The sequence below is a fragment of the Ciconia boyciana genome, chromosome 18, assembly GCF_034638445.1.
Source record: "Ciconia boyciana chromosome 18, ASM3463844v1, whole genome shotgun sequence".
Taxonomy (NCBI): Eukaryota; Metazoa; Chordata; class Aves; order Ciconiiformes; family Ciconiidae; genus Ciconia; species Ciconia boyciana.
Window position 1 is genome coordinate 7,257,913 of NC_132951.1, and position 15,920 is coordinate 7,273,832.

Sequence of the window (15,920 nt, forward strand, 5' to 3'; positions counted from 1 at the left end):
CCGTTGCCCCGGACCGCGCCCGTCGCCGCGGGGCCGAAGCGGTGGCGCCGGGCGGGACTACAACTCCCGGCGGGCCGCGCTGCGCGCCCCGCCCCGTGCCGCAGCGGCGGGCGGGCCCCGCTCCCGCTCCCGCTGCAGGTGGCCGGGCCGCAGCGGACGCACCGGAGCCCGGTAAGAGCGCGGCACCGTCCTCCCCCTCCGTGACCTCCCGGCGTCGCTCTGCCCCGCCGCGGCGGCCACGCTGCCTCCCCGCGGGCGGCCGGGCGGGGCCGCCGCGGCCCACGGTCTCCTCATGAGGCGCCGCGGCCCTGCGGGCGGTACCGGGGTCCCTCAGCCTCCCGGTCTCCTCATGAGGCAGCGCGGGCGGTACCGGGGCTCCTCAGCCCCACCATCTCCTCACGAGGCGCTGTGGGCCTCCTCCTCAGCGGCCTGCGGGGCTCCCCCTGCGGATACTGGCTCTTCCCGGGCGGTTCCCGGGCCTGGCCGGGGTTAGGGGAGGAGGGTTCCGGCTGCAGCCCCGGCGTGAGGCCCTCATGGGTCTCCCGGTCCTTTTGCCCTCTCAGATGGGGCTGGGGCTGGGGCTGGGGCTGTGCTGCTCGTCCTCCCTGCGGGGGATGAGCCCGCCGGCCCCGGGGAAGGACGGGGAGGGCGAAATGGGGTCCCCCTGTTTTGCCCTCCCCATCCTTCCCCGGGGCCGGCGGACTCATCCCCATCACCCTGCCCAGGGCCAAGTGGGGGGGACAGGTGCCTCCCAAGCTGCTCATGCTGGAGAGATGCCTCCAGGGATCTCCCAGCCCCTAGAGCTTGACCATTAGTGCTGGGGCTTCTTGGAGCCCGGTCGCCTGCCTGTTGTCCCCCCACTGTGACCTGGTCCCCAGGGTGGTCCCTCTCCCCAGCTCTCCTCGGGCCTCTGTGCCCCCAGGTGATGGATCCCTGTGGTTTGCCGTCGTGCCCGCTGGCTGTGGAGCTACAGGCAGGTCTTAATTTTCTCTGTGCTGATGCAGCTAGACAACACCTGAATCCTTAACGGCAGGGCTGGAGGTCTCTGGCAGTAATGCAACGGTTATCTCTCGGTAATGTACCAGTTATCTCTCGTCGGGAGGCACCGGGCATGCCGGTGTGAGGCAGAGAAGTGAGCAGAGGGTAACAGGGGCCTGTCTGGGCCTGTCTTGCCTTCAAGTAGGAGATTAAGCACCTTGCTGCCCACACAGAGTGTGGCTACCCCACTGCCGGCTCTCCACATCTGTCTGTTTGATGTGAGCTTGTAATGAAGGGGCCAGGTCTTGGCCGAGGCATAGTAGTTTGATGGTGATCTGACAGTTGCCCTGTTTAACTGCAGAGAGAGGCTTCCAGGCAAAAATGCAGGGGGTCCTGCCCTGCTAAAAGGCTGAGGGACTGTGTTGTGGGACCTCAGGCCTGGGAGGTGTTTGGTGGAGAGAGCTCAGAGGCTGCTGGCATGAGGGGGGATCTCTGGGCAGGGGCTGTGCATGGGAGGGTGTCCCCAGGCCCCCACCTGGGAGTGGCATCCTGTGTTCTGGTGCATCCCTGCCTGCTGCCAGTGGCACAGCTCGGAGGTGAGACAGTCTGCGTGACATGCCAGGGCACAGGGACCATGTGGCACTGCCTTGGCTCCCACCCTGCCAACATCTCGTACCAAATCCACAGAGGCTTCCCAGACCTGGGGGAACTGCACGGAGTAGAGGGAAAGCCACAAGTGTGGCTCCTGGCCCCACCACCTGAGGCAGAGCCCACCCAGGGCTGCCAGCTTCGGAGCAGTGAATCCACCTTCAAGAGGGAAAGGGAAATGATGTGAGTGTTTCCTTCCTCTTCAGCCTGTGTCCATGCCAGGAAGGACCAGTTTTATCTAGGAGCCCTTGAGCTGCGAGGGTCACATCACTGTCACTTTCCTCTGCCCAATGCTGTCACCCAAAAAGAGCCTTTGCTAGATCGTGGTCTCCTGCGGGTCTCAGAGCCACATCTAGGGTGTGTTTGGGATGGGGACAGAGGTGCTGGTTTTGGGGAACAAGTACCAGAGACTGAGTCGCTGTCCATAGGGCATGGGGCAGGGGTCTGGGTGCTCCTGGCAGCAGTGACAGCCCTTGTTCTGCCCACTCCAGCCTGGCCAGGGCATGCCTGTGCCTGGCCTTGTCCCCAGCCCGCTCTGGCAACGTCTCCAGCAGAGCCAGGCCAGGAAACTGCCCACCGACACAAGGGTTTGCAAACACGAGCAGAGCTCAAAGGACTGAGTTTCCTGTCCCTGTTCCTGTCTGAGCTGTGTCAGGGAACGTGTGAAGCTGCGCTCTCCCACCAGCCGTGCTGGCTGTCCCAGAGCCAGGCATACAGGAGAGCTGGTGCTGGGGGACAGGGAGACCTGGGTTATGGGGATGGAGGGATCTTTGGGGTAGGGAGGAATTTGGGGCTGGGCTTTGTCAGGCTGGATGTGAGGGGCTGAGCCAGCCCTGCCTGGCATCGTCCTGGTGCCTGCCAAACATCTGTACAAGGTCTCCTGCTGTGACTCTGCTCCCACATCCATGAAGTGGCTTTATCCTACATCTCATGCCGCTGGGGCGCGGCCGTGCCCCTGGCTGGTGTGCAGGATGTGGCTCCCCAGGTGGGAATGGCCGGGCTCTCAGCTGGCACTAAGCAGTGCTGTGCTGGTGGCTTAATTGGAGGCCATCTCCAAGGTCCGGTAAAATTACATCTGTGGGAGCTCTGGGCTGCTGGGTTACGTCCTCACTGCCAGGAGGTGACTCAGGGACCTCATCCAGGAAATTGGGGTCTGCTAACGCATCCCCCGCCCCTGGGTTCGTTATCGCCGAGTCCAGTGTGCATGGGTTGATGGCCGTGGTTTCTCTCTCTCTGCAGGCCACAATGCTGCGTCTGGCTGCTTTTGCAGCACTGCTGCTGTTCTTCAGGGTCAGTCTGGAACTGTCCTGGGCCCAGGCCATCCCCGCTCTCTTCATCTTCTACCTGGGATCCGGCGGATGGGACTTCTTCCTCATACTCATCAAGACAATACGAAGGGACGTCACGTAGGTGTCCAGGCTGGGATGGCCCAACCATCCACCCTTCCCATGGCCCACTGCTCTGCCCCGGTGTATGTGTGAGTGCAGCCCCCAGCTCCTTGCACAACCCTGGGTTTCTGCTGGCACCTAGCCCAGTTGGAAGGAGATATCCCTCTGCTGCGCCTGGGTGGCTCCAAACTCTCGGGCAAAGTTTTCACAGGAAAGATAGATTTCAGCTGAGCTTGAAGTCTAGTGACTGTCCTTGTACTTCACCCTGTCCCTAAAGCTGGTGGTGTGGCACCAGATGCCTGTTCAGGGTCAGTTCTGAGTTGGTACCAGGCTGTGTCAGCTCCTAGCAAGGATTTGTGGGGAGGGAGTGGTGGCACCTCTTGGAGAGCACCTGAGGCTCAAAGATGCCCCTTTGATCGGGGACATCCCTATCTGCAGCCTTCCAAAACACATCTCTCCCTGGCCTCCATCAGTTCCTGGCTATAAGAATATTTGCAGAGGACCTCTGCCTATGTCCACATGGCTCAGGGGAGCACCCAGAGCTGCTGCTGACCTAGAGTAGGGCCTGGAGCAGTGCTGGGCTATTGCAGCTCCTAACATGGTCCTTGTGCTGTGCTGGCTTTGCTGGAGGAAGTGGTTTTGCAGGGGTCACTGAGCAGCTGCCCTCTTGCTCCCCTTCCTTTGGCAGCACGGGGCTTGTCCTGTTGCGGGTGAAGTGGCAGGTATGGAGGCACGTGAGAGAGAAGAACACAATCGCCAAGATCTTCCAGAAGACTGCAAGCAAGTATCCAGAGAAGACAGCGCTGATCTTCCAAGGCACGGGCGAGAGCTGGACCTTCCAGCAGCTGGATGAGTACTCCAATCGGGTGGCCAATTTTTTCCACGGCCAAGGCTTCCGCTCTGGTGACGTGGTGGCTCTTTTCATGGAGTCCCGCAATCAGTATGTGGGGCTGTGGCTCGGCTTGGCCAAGATTGGGGTGGAGACCGCCCTCGTGAATTCCCACCTGCGCATGGAGGCCTTGCTGCACTGCATCACCATCTCCAACTCCAAGGCTGTGGTTTTTGGGGTGGAGATGATGGAAGGTGAGGGGCAGGCAGGTGCATCGGGGTGCTCTGAACTCGGGGGCGCTGTCAGTGGATTTCAGTGCTCCTTTCCTGCCCACCACAGAGCAGGGATCTGGAAAAGAGTGGACAGTTGGAACTGGATCTATTTTTTTTCTTGTTGGTCCCTTTGGCCACTGGGCAGGATCTGGAGCTGGGCAGGATCTGGAGTCCAGTGCTGTCTGGTTCCCAAGCAGGCCAGCCTGGGTGTGAGGATCATTCCTTGTGCCTCTCGGGTCCATCCCCTGTGTGGAGCCCTGGGCTGGGCTGGGCCTGCCCCGCTGCACGGGACGAGCCTCCCCTTGCTCTCCGTGGCTGTTAGCCACATCCCTGCAGCACCTTGGCTCCAGCTCCTCGTGTGTTTCAGCCCACGCCTCTGAGGTTGATGGTGCCAACAGACCTCTTGGCACCAGAGCGGTTTTGGCTGGGGAGAGGTGGAGAACAGGATCTTCTAGTCCCTGAAGAGGCCTGGGCTGTGGCCCCAGCATCTGTTAATCATGGGAACGACATCCACCTGGGATGGTTGTCAGCCCTTTGGGGACTCTGCTGAGCACAGTGAGGCTACTGCTACCTGGGGCAGTGTCTCCCTGAGACTGGGAGGGCACGGGGTCTCTGTGCTGTAACCACTCTATAGTCTTTCTCCATCTCCCCTCTTTTCTTTCTCAGCAATGCAGGAAGTGCAGCCCTCCCTGGAGAAATCTATCCATCTCTTCTGGTCCGGGGAAGGAAGCCCCGAGTCTGCACTTCCTGGTGCGAAACACCTGGATCCCCTCCTGCAGATGGCCCAGCGGCACCAGCCAACCCCCCCTGATAAGGGCTTTCTTGGTATGTGGTCAGCTCTTGGGGGCCAAACTTGTGGTGGTGTTTTTGCGGATCAGCCAGTTACAACACTGGCAAGAACGTCTGCTCAGGATGCCAATGGCAGATGTCTGCAGCAGGGCTGGGGGTGTTTGGGATGGGTATTACTCTGGTGTCTGAAGCCCAGCCCTGTGTGGAGCAGTACCCTGTCGTGCCCTCCATGTGTCCAACAGACCTCATCTGCCCAGGGTGAAGACGGCATGTTCTTGGTGCTGTCACATAAAGTTTTGGCTCAGCTGGAGTGAGCAGAGTGCATAAATTTGACTTGTCCCCTGCTCCTGGTTCAGCCGGCTCCTAGATTGGGTATGTGACCTTGCCTCCTCATTGCTCTCCAGATAAACTCTTCTACATCTACACCTCTGGCACGACGGGGCTGCCCAAGGCTGCTATTGTGGTGAACTGCCGGTAAGGCCGTGGGCAGGGGCTTGGGGGAGGACAGAGCTCAGCTCTGCCCTGTCCTAGCACAGCGCCTCTGGCCCAGCTGCTGACATGTCCCTTCACCCTCCTGCCCCAGGTACTTCCGCATGTCCAGCTTAGTTTTTTACGGTTTTCGCATGAGGCCTGATGATGTGATGTACGACTGCCTCCCGCTCTACCATGCTGCAGGTAACGTGTGCCGTACAGGGCCCTGCGTGCTGGGACTGTCTCTTCCCCCCAGCCAAGCCCAGGGCTCAGGCTGGAGGCTGGTGCAGCAGTGATCTCCATGTTGAGTAGGAGCTGGCTGCTGCTGGCAGTGTCTGACCGAGGCTTTCTGCTCTTCCCCTGGGAGCCAAGAATCGATCTGGCTGACCTTTGGAGTGGGGAGTGTGAGTGTGGGGGGTTATCCCAGCTCCTAGCCTGGCTTTGGAATAGCTGCACCTTATTATTGCTCCATGTGGAAAGTCAGGGGGAAGGGGAAGCGGTGCCCACCTGGCTGGCTGAGACATGCTGGGATGTTTAGGTGCAAAGCGCTGCCCCAGATCTTGTTGCCACACGTCTCCTCCCCAGTGCCTGTGGTCCTGGGGGCTTCGGCTAGGTGAACACCCATCTGCGGTGAGCCAGCACATGGCCTCCGCCTTGCCCTGCCAGACCTTTTCCTGAGTGGGCTGGGCTGGAGGTGTCTGGGGACTGAGGGCTCCCCTGGCTGCCTCTCCGCAGGGAACATCGTGGGGGTCGGGCAGTGCCTGCTGCAGGGCATGACGATTGTCATCCGCAAGAAGTTCTCGGCCTCGCACTTTTGGGAGGACTGCGTGAAATACAACTGCACGGTGAGGCTGTGAGGCAAGGGGCCAGACGGGACTGGGGAGCGGAGCCTGGGGATCTGTGCTGTGCTGGGGAGAGCCCAGCCACTGGAAGAGGGGGAGGCCTGGACCGGTTCTGCCTGTCCATCCCAAACCACCTTCCAAGGTGGTGGGGCTGTGTCCTTCCCACCTGGGGTGGTAACTCCACGTGTCCAAACCCTTCCCATGCTCCAGCATTAGCCAGGAGGTCTCAGAGAGGTTTCACAGACTGGAGGAGTCTGTGGGTTAACCGGGGAGGGACAGGCACCAGACAAGCTAGTAGGACTCCTGGGTTTTAATGCGGCCTCTTTAGGGGACTTTGGGTGTATTGTGCCATTCTTACCTGCCCTGAGGAAACCCCAAACGTCCTGGGTCCTAGTGAGTCTTTCCTCTCCATCCCTCCCAGATTGTGCAGTACATCGGGGAGATCTGCCGCTACCTGCTGAACCAGCCGTACCAGGAGGTGGAGCAGCAGCACCGGGTGCGCATGGCACTTGGCAACGGGCTGCGTGCCTCCATCTGGCAGGAGTTCATGGCCCGCTTTGGCATCGCCCAGGTGGCTGAGTTCTATGGGGCCACCGAGTGCAACTGCAGCCTGGGAAACTTTGACAACAATGTAAGGCTCCACTACCATCTCCGTGTCCCAGAGGGTGCCCGCTGGCCTGGGCAGGGTTGGAAGCCCAGACAGGCTGTTTGCTCCTGGTTTCTTGCTCCAGAAGGCTTTGCGGGGGTTGCCATCCACCCAGAGGGGTTTTGGCTGCTGTTGCGCAGTGCCAGCTCTCTGGTATCCTGGATGTGCGTGGGCAGCAGGCTCAGGGTGGGAGAGATGTCCCTGCTACCCACGGCTCTGAGCTCTTTCTGTCTTAGGTTGGGTCATGCGGCTTCAACAGCAGGATCCTACCAGACGTGTACCCCATTGGCTTGGTGCGGGTGGATGAAGACACCATGGAGCTGATCCGGGGACCGGATGGTGTCTGTATCCGCTGCAAACCAGGTGAGGGCAACCACAGGGATAAGTCTCCTCAGCCCTGTGCGAGTCTTTCCTGATACTTCAAGATAATTTACCTAGGTTTGAGTCTCTGCTCAGTTAAACCCCACCAACCCCATTAAACACCCTTTTTGCTTGGGTGCGGGTGGTTGCTTCCCCCCTTCATCCCCTCTTTTCTCCCTGCAGGAGAGCCGGGGCAGCTGGTGGGCCGCATTGTCAAGAGCAACCCCTTGCAGCACTTTGATGGCTACCTGAATCAGTCAGCCACCAACAAGAAAATCGCCAAGGACGTGTTTACAAAAGGGGATGCTGCCTATCTCACAGGTGAGGCAAGCAGGGCCCTTCTGTCTGCCAAGAGCGGAGGAGAAGGGTACCCGAGTAAGTGTGGAGGCTGTCCCAGGCTAGTGGCACTGCCCTGAGATGCTCCAGGGTTGCTCCTAGCTCTTCTGACACCCCATTTTTTGCCTGTTCCTCACTTTCCTGTAGGGGATGTCCTGGTGATGGACAAGTATGGCTACATGTACTTCCGGGACCGCACTGGGGACACATTCCGCTGGAAGGGGGAGAATGTCTCCACCACAGAGGTGGAGGGGACGCTGAGCCGCATCCTCAACCTGACAGACGTGGTGGTTTATGGGGTGGAGATCCCAGGTAGCTGAGAGGGGAAAGGATGATCAGGGGGGCCTCCGGCACTTGAATGTGACCGTGTCCTGCACATCTGGATCGATATGTCCTTTTGCAAGAGGCTGGACTGAGGCTCCCCATGGGTGAGCTGGGAAGAGGCCACCGGGGATGTGCCTAGCAGGAAACAGAGGGTTCCTTCCCTCTCTCAAGCTTTGGTCTGATTCTGGCTGGTTTGGAAGGACCCTGCGTCCTTTCTGGACAGGCTGCAAGTGCCTCTTCTGGGAGGAGGTGACCGTGACCGCAGGGTGTCGCTGGTAGCCTTAGCCACGGGGTGGTGACACAGCCGGTGACACAGCTGGATGCACCAGCGCTTTGGTACAAAGCGGGGTCTGTGCCAGAGGCCTTGCTGGTGCAGCACAGAGGGAGATGATGCTACAGGGATAGTGTGTCTTAGTGCTCTCCCTTCTTCTCTGCCTCTTAGGGATTGAAGGGAAGGCGGGAATGGCAGCCATCGCCGACCCAGAAAACTCCTGTGACCTAGAATTCTTTGCCAGCGAGCTGAAAAAGGCCCTGCCGCTGTACGCGCGGCCTGTCTTCCTGCGGTTCCTGCATGAAGTCTCCAAGACAAGTGAGCCGCAGCATGCATGCTCGCACTGGGCATGGAGCTGGGCGGGGGGGGACCCGGTTACGGAGGCTGATCTGCGGTAGGGTCAGGATGGAGCCCCTCTGCCCCATAGAGCCCCTCTGCCCCATAGAGCCCCTAGCCAGTTCCTCTGATGGTTTGGAGGCGTGGGGGTGCAAAGCTGGGTCTGGGGCAGCATGGGGGCGGTGGGGATGGGAGCGTGTGCGGCCGATGACCCCTCATTCCTTCTTCTCTCCCCACTCCAGGCACTTACAAGTTCCAGAAGACGGAGCTGCGGAAGCAGGGCTTTGACCCTGCGCTGGTGAAGGACAGGTTGTACTTCCTGGACGCCAGGCAAGGCCGCTACCTGCCATTGGACCAGGCAGCATTCGGCAGGATCCATTTGGGACAGCAGAAGCTGTAACTGGTGGGGCTCAAGCAAGGCACCTCCCCGAATCCTGCTGGGGAGATGGGGGCAAGGCAGGCGCTGGGGAAGAAAAGGTTCAAGGAGCGATATAAAGGCACGCTAGAGATTTTATTTGACAAGTTTTACCGATAATGGTTTGGGGGAATACAGGGGGGACTGAGGGGAGGGGGATGGTTACATACCAAAGCATAGACTCATTATGGCTTTATTTTCTACTTGGTACAGCGGTGGTGGTCCCGTGCCACAGGAGGGGCAGGGCCCCGGCCAGTTGAGGAGGGGTGGGGTGCCCCTGCCATTCCACTTTGCTTTTCCTGTCTTTCCCTCCCTTTTCCTGCCTGCAGCAGCCCTTCCTTGTGAAGGCCATGAAGGGACCAGTGCTGGGCTCTTTCCCCACTCCTCCACCAAGCAGCCAGCTCCTCCTTGGCACAGGACCCCTGCTGGCAGAGGGAAGCTGGGTGCCAGGCGCAACCCCTGTCCCCTGCATGGCCCTGCTGGTGTGTTTCTGCTGTGAATCAGGGGAGCAGGGTAGTGCTGGGTTCGGGAGAGGGACAGGGATGTGTTTCTGCCATGCCTTGCTCTCTCCTGGGGATGACATTTCTATTTTTCACAATCACACGCACATTATATTATATTATATATATATATATATTATACACGCTGACTTTTTTTTTTTTCCCAATCTTAATTTATTGTCTGTACTTTTGAATGTGTCCCGGGTTTGTGCAGTAGGTGGAGGAGCAGCCCAGACCTGTCCTCTCTTGGAGAGCCCTTTTCTCTCACAGGGAGATGGGCCGCTCATCTGGGACTGATTCTCCTCTTCCAGCATGGGTGCAGCCATGTATGTCCTTGTGGCCTTGCTCTGTGGTGAAGGACATGAGCCAGCCCCGCTGTCTTGTGGACACTTCTCTGGGTCTCTTACTTTCACCTTTCGTGGATGCAGCCTTGTTTCGTGCACCTTCTTCCTTGCAGAAAGCAGGTGGGAGAGTGGGATGAAGGGCCTGGTTTGCCTTTGCTTAGATGTACTCAGCACCAAGGAGCAGCTCTCGGGACTTTCCTCCTGCAATGCCTGTGCCCTGAATGCAGGAGGCAACTTGCCTAGGGGAGAGAAGGTCCTCCGGAGGGTGGTCTCTGTGAGAGCCTGACTTCACATGCTCTGCATCCCTTCCCGCGAGAGCCCTCCCTGTCTCTACCGCAGGAGATGGGCCCCGAACTGAAATGTCCATGTTAAACACCTGACTTGCGCTATATGGATTCCCCGCGTTGTGTCTGATGTAAAACAGCCTTAGCTGCGCTGTCCGATTCCAGTCTTTGGAGACCACGCAGAAATGTCTGTTCCAGAGAAAACTCTGGGTTGGGGGTTGTTCTTCTTTTTTTTTATGATTTGTTTTTATGCTTTTGTGAGGGCAGGGTGTGTCTGCTCTTCTAGCTGTGCTTCCACACCAACGTATCTGCCTGCCCCAGTCTGTCCTGTCCTTACGATTAAACACGAGTATGGGCTACATTGGAGTTTCCTAACTCTTCCTTGCACAGTCCTCTCCGTGTGGGGAGGTGGGGGACAGTGCTGGTTTGGGAACTGGGAACTGCCACTCCAGAGCACGATCTCCCTGTGTGGACTTTAGCTCATTTCGGAGCAGGGGGAAGCAAGCCCCTTGCTGCTGGGTTTGATGCCTGTGTGAAAACAACCTATTGATGAGACCCCAGACCCCTCCACCGAGTCCCCACTCCCCCTTTCTCCTGGTCCTGTTCTCAGCGTTGCCATCCCATTTCGTCCTGGCCCAGTTCTCCCCGTTTATCCTGGCACATCTGGCTCCTCCACCCCTCTCCTGTTCCTTCTTTCCTCTTCCTGCTGCTTCTCTTCATGTTTGGCCATGCTTAACCTCGCAGCTCATTTCTGTCCTTGAAGACAAGTTTTTTGGTGCCCGTTCCCCTTCCCTCACTGCCACAACCATCTTTTTGATCCTCTGCATCCAACCCTGGGGACAGGAGAAACCGGCTCCTTCATGGTACGTGGGTACCAGGGAGAAATGTCTTGCATGAGCCTGGGTGAAGTGTGTTGCCTGGCAAGAGGCACCATGAGAAAAGTGCTGGAAATTTGCATCCATTATATACCAGATGCACCTTCAGGTATGCTCAAATTGATGGCTTCTCCAGCATCTCAAACTAAAATTAAAGCTTTTAGCTTATTCAATCCCCTGGACACAGTGACTCTGGGCAAGGCCCAGCTTGGAGCTGCATCTGACCTCTGCAGCCAGCTCCAGGTGGGGACAGGGACGGGTGAGGACGGGAGGAGCGCGGGGTGGTGGAGCAGCGTGGCCCAACGCTGCTCCTGGAAGGGCGCAGCTCCTGGGACAGCCTCTGTCCCAAAGCAGCCCCCCGGCTCGGTGGAAAACAGGCCTCATCCCCACAGCCCTGCAGTGCCCGCGGGGCTCAGCCTTCAGACGAGGTGCCTTTGCCTGCGGGGGTTCATATTTAGGGGCCTGGGGGTGTCCCCTGGCCTCGGGGGGCTGGTGCAGGGTGTACAGCGATGGCTGCCGCCTCTGCAGATGCTCCAGTCCCACTTTTGGACGCTGTTCCTCTTGCAGCCGCCGGTGGAGGGCGGGCTGGGCTCGGCAAACGCCTCACCTCAGGGGTGACCTCTTTAGGGGCTCCCCTGGGGTCTCACAGCCCCCCCCCCGGGGGGGTCAGAGCCCTGGGAAGCAGGGGGGGGAGACAGGGCGCTGGACAGGGGGGTCACCCACGCAGGGGACACAGGTCAGACCCTGTCCGAGGTGGAGAGGGATTTTTGGGTACAGGCGATCGTGCTGGGTGTGAGGCCAGCAGCAATCCCAGGCGCCGGCGTTCCCCTCCTGGCTCGAGCCTGTGTCTGGCGGAGACTTTGGCAGCACCGAGGTCACCCCGTTGTGCTGTGCGGGTGGTGGGCAGCGACCCAAACCACCCGGCCTCACCCAGCTCCCTGCTAAAGGGAACGGGTGAAAGTTTGGCCTCCCCCAAAGTCAGCCCTGGGGGTCGTTGGCTGGAGATGGATGGTTTGAAGTGATACAGGAGGATACGGGAGCGCTGCTCTCCCTTCCTGGAAGAGATGGCTGTGCTGCCCTGCACACAAAGCTGCTCTGAAGGAAGAGGGGCCACGGGGCAAGGCTCAGCGCTGTGTTTTCCGTCTGTCTGAGAGCAGGTTAGGTTAAAAAAGCCAAGCAAATTCTGCATTCAGGGCACTGCCTGTTAAAACACAGGTGCAAATAGCTTTGGAAGTTATGGAAGTATGACTGCTATTTATTTGCAAGTAAGCCCATCCAAGTGGGGACTGGCTTGTATTGTTGGGTTTTGGAGATGGATGGGGATTATAGACACAGCTGAGGCCCGTGCAAGGAGCAGGATTTAGCCCTTGCTGGTGCCGACGCAACCGAGGGGCTGGGACCTGGCCGGAGCATAGCAGGGAGCTCACCCCGAGCCCTGCGTTCCCAGCTGGCTGCGAGGAGGAGGAAGGTTGTAGTTGCAGGGTGCAGGCAAGAGGAGCAGGATAGGGCCCCCCAAAGTGAGAGCTCCTGTTCTGGGGAGATGGAGGGTGCTGCATGACTGGGAAACGGCTCAGCAAACTGCACGGGTGGCTCTGATACGCAGACCTTCGATAGAGGGGACCTGCAGAGCTCAGCAGTACCAGCGGAGCACGGTGCTGTGCTGGAGGGCTGGGGCGTGCACGTACCATGTACGCACGCCTCCGTGCCGGATTTCCCAGGGAGAGCGGAGCCCCATGAAGGTGTGTTCGTAGCTGTGAGTTACGCTGTAAGGAGCCACCCTGCCTGGCGATGCTGACAGCACTGCGGCGTCAGGAGGATTAAAAGCAGCAGCTCTGGTCCCTGCTGGAGATCTGGTGGCTGGGGACAATTCACCCTCTGCGCTGTGTTTGTCCTTACTGAGGAGGGTTGTGTTGCACTTGGCAATGCTTCGAGACTCCCTGCAAAACCCAGCTACGCCAATTAGAGTTCTTCCGCTGGCTGTCAGCTTTGGGTTGAAATCCCGGGGCCTTTTTAAAGTCCCAGCTCCTCTGGAAAAGTGAAGCCTAGGTGCAAGCGTCCCTGAAGCTCTCAGCCCAGGAATACAAGTGCAAATGCGGTACTGAGCCCGGGATCAATGCTGGGGCAAAATGCTTCCAGCAGAGAGGTGTTTGGAAAGAAGCAGCCAGTGCTTAATCATAGTCTGATTTTTTAAAATGTCTTTTTATTTGTGCAATTTTAAGGAAGAAGTTAATTGAATCCTCTTTCTCTGATTAGAGACACCTTGCGAGACTTATCTCTCTCCTTTGATCAACAAGCTAAAGTCTGGCTCAACAGCTGTATATAGATAGAAGTACTATATATAAAGTATGAGGTATTATTCTTTTTTAATTAAAATACTTAAAAGGCTGTTTGCATGAGGTTAGGAAAACATTAAAATCCTTTCCTGGGTTATTATTAGCCTATTAATTTAAGCAAAGCCAAAGAGCTTTACAAACTAAACGTACTTTTCACCATGGACATGACTGCTTCTCCCAGACCCTGCATCCTGGACAGTGACAATAATATTAAGAAAAATAATGCTGCAACTTTCTGATCAGCATCTCTTTCCAGCTCTAGGTCCAGCTCAGCCAGGCCATGCTTGCTGTGCAAAACTGGAGCATATTTTAGCCTAAATGCAGGCAGGGGCTTTGCAAACTGCTCAGGACCTTTCTGGGTGAAATTAATTTCTGCTGCTGAGAAAGTCTGTGACAATCTTTAACGCTGCATCTCTCCAGCCTCCTCCTGCCACTCTTGGCGTGCTGGAGTCTTCCCAAACAATGACAGCCACCCGCTCCTCCACACACTGGCGAGCTAGCTTTGCCTTTAAGCAGCGACAGGGAAATATTCTGGACTAAAGAAGGGCCTATCCTTTGGCGCACTCTTTAGAAATGGAAATACGCGATTCCCCTGAGTGGTTCCAGTGTAACCAGGAGCAGGGCCGGGGACAGCTTCTCCCCCTCCAGTTTGAAGGGGCTGTGTTGCAGGGGATTCCATCAAAATGAGGGTTTGTGGGGAGCGCCTGCGTCTCGTCATCCTGCGTGCAGCAGGGAAGGGACGGCAGCTTTCTTCCTTAAAGCAGAAGGCTTCACTAGGGAAGCAGATGTCTTTACGGCTCTTTGCTGCTTAGTTCCGGAGCAGCACGGGATGGCCGGGCTGTGCAGCAGGGTGAGGCTCGCGGAGCAGGGGCCGGGTCCTGCTCTGGTCTTTTCGTGGCAAATCCCACCTTCCAAAATAAGACAGGGTTTGACCCTCTTTTCTCCTGGTTAATTAAAAATCCCACCCATAGGCACAAATGATGCCAGGCCAGGCTCTGGGAGAGCTTTGGGTAGTCGGGGTCAGGCAGTGCAGGCTGGCAACCCCAGGAATCACAGGCGATGGCGACTCTGTCTGAGGCCGGGACATCCCCCTGCTTGGGAGGGGGTCATTGCCCAGATCTCCCCAGATCCCTCGCCAAATAATCCCAGGCTTGTGAAGTGGGATATGACCCCTACTATGCCACATCCCCCTCCTCGGTATGGCCCTGCCTTCCTCTAGCCCCATCCTCGAGGGTGCTGAGGAGCCTTCCCCGGGGACGCCAGCATCTCGCCAGCCCGAGCGGGAGTCGGGGTCCGATCCTGCCCTGGAGGTGACACCTCCCACGACCCCCACGGGGCCTTGCACACCCCCAGTGCTGTGCCAACGGGGCCGAGGAAGCGAGGGCGGCGAGAGCCTCCCTCCTCGCCTCCGGCCATCCAAGTGGCCTCCGGCTCGGCCGCAGGAAGAGGCTAACAGAGGCGGCGAGCCACCTCTTCAGCTTTGAGTATCACTTTCAGCTATTCTGAAGGTTAAACGCCTGTTTAGAGCTCCCTATTGAAGGTAGAGCCGGGGGTGCGGCATTGTTCGGACGCCCTCCCGCTTTGTCTGGCTGCTTTCAGGGATGCCCTGAATGGGAAGCGGCCCCCCCAGCCCAGCACCCCGGCAGAAGGGCTCCTGGGGGAGAGGCGCTTCCTCCCGCCCTAATGACATTCAGGCCTCCATCGGTTCAGCTCCCGCTTTCTTTCTGCTGCAGTTTAACCCGGGCACAGAGGCCGGGCTCCATCTTACTGATCTCTGCTTGACACCCAATTACCACATGAATGGGAGAGAAAGGCTGCAAAAGGCTTTAACTCCCACTGACCCTCCTTCCCCTCTGCCTGCTTCCCCCTCTCCCCGTCCTACCCCCTCGCCTTTCTCCGGCGAGGGAGTTCAAAACTGAGACGGGGAAATCAAACAAAGCCTCGAGTAAGGAAACCCATTGTCACCGCCTCCACGATGGCTCCCCTTTCGCCAGCTATTGTTCCCCTTGAAGTTTGACTTGCTGTGTGGAAGGATGCGAGCAGCTGTTTGCGCATTCCCCTGATGTTTTATTGAAAAATAATTGAATCATCAGTTCGGGGCTCTCTGATAAAATGTTTCCTCGTAGCGCCGGGCCCCGCTGTATTTCTAAACTACATTTCCCTGTAAAACATGATAGCGACCTAAACCGTTTCCTCTCGGCGGAGGGATGGAGGCATGCCCCTTCTGCACTCAAGGGGAGAGAAAAAGCGTGCGAATGGCAGGGAAAAAAAAAAAAGCCAGGACTGAGACAAAAGAAATTAAACCCTCTTTATTGCCAGGCTCAATTTCCAACCCGTTCTTTTGTTTGGCGCAGTGGAATTTGCGGGAGGGGAACGGCGGGTGCAGGCGGAGCACCCTGGTCGGCTGCCTCTTGCCCCGCATAACCGGGGTGAGCACCACAGCGACCCAGGGACGCCAGGTCCTGCCCAGCGCCGTCCCACGCTTGGGACCAAGCGAGGGGTCTGCCATGGAAAATTGGGTGTGAAAAGAGAAGTTTAGCTTAAGGAAGGCACAGTGACACATCCCTGGGGTTGAACGAGAAGACAGCGTGTTATAGCGAACTGAACCCGGGGTACACGTTCAAGGCAGGAGCTTTGTCTTTATCTAGTTTTGCTTTATGCACCTGTTTATCAAATACC

The 15,920-nt window shown here is 58.0% G+C and overlaps 1 protein-coding gene across 2 annotated transcripts; it reads left to right on the forward strand.

Annotated features, from left to right (window-relative positions):
- The first annotated feature begins 6 nt into the window (after positions 1-6).
- SLC27A4 (solute carrier family 27 member 4) lies at positions 7-10,410 on the forward strand. Of its 2 annotated transcripts, none has more exons than XM_072883206.1 (13): positions 7-171; positions 2,866-3,032; positions 3,703-4,097; positions 4,782-4,940; positions 5,309-5,378; positions 5,488-5,579; positions 6,111-6,220; positions 6,639-6,848; positions 7,100-7,226; positions 7,407-7,544; positions 7,707-7,871; positions 8,326-8,472; positions 8,733-10,410. In XM_072883206.1, exons 2-13 carry the CDS (start codon positions 2,872-2,874, stop codon positions 8,888-8,890), a joined length of 1,932 nt encoding a protein of 643 aa, XP_072739307.1. In that variant the 5' UTR covers positions 7-171; positions 2,866-2,871; the 3' UTR covers positions 8,891-10,410. The 2 variants fall into 2 exon arrangements, with proteins under 2 accessions (XP_072739307.1, XP_072739309.1); XM_072883208.1 differs by lacking the exon at positions 7-171 and adding an exon at positions 1,686-1,809.
- Positions 10,411-15,920: the final 5,510 nt, after the last annotated feature.

Excerpts from the sequence above, each read along its gene's own strand:
- SLC27A4 (XM_072883206.1), top strand. The coding sequence starts at position 2,872 with ATGCTGCGTCTGGCTGCTTTTGCAGCACTGCTGCTGTTCTTCAGGGTC. Across the intron at positions 5,379-5,487 it reads GCTATTGTGGTGAACTGCCG|GTACTTCCGCATGTCCAGCT; the intron begins GTAAGGCCGTGG and ends CTCCTGCCCCAG. Across the intron at positions 7,872-8,325 it reads TTATGGGGTGGAGATCCCAG|GGATTGAAGGGAAGGCGGGA; the intron begins GTAGCTGAGAGG and ends TCTGCCTCTTAG.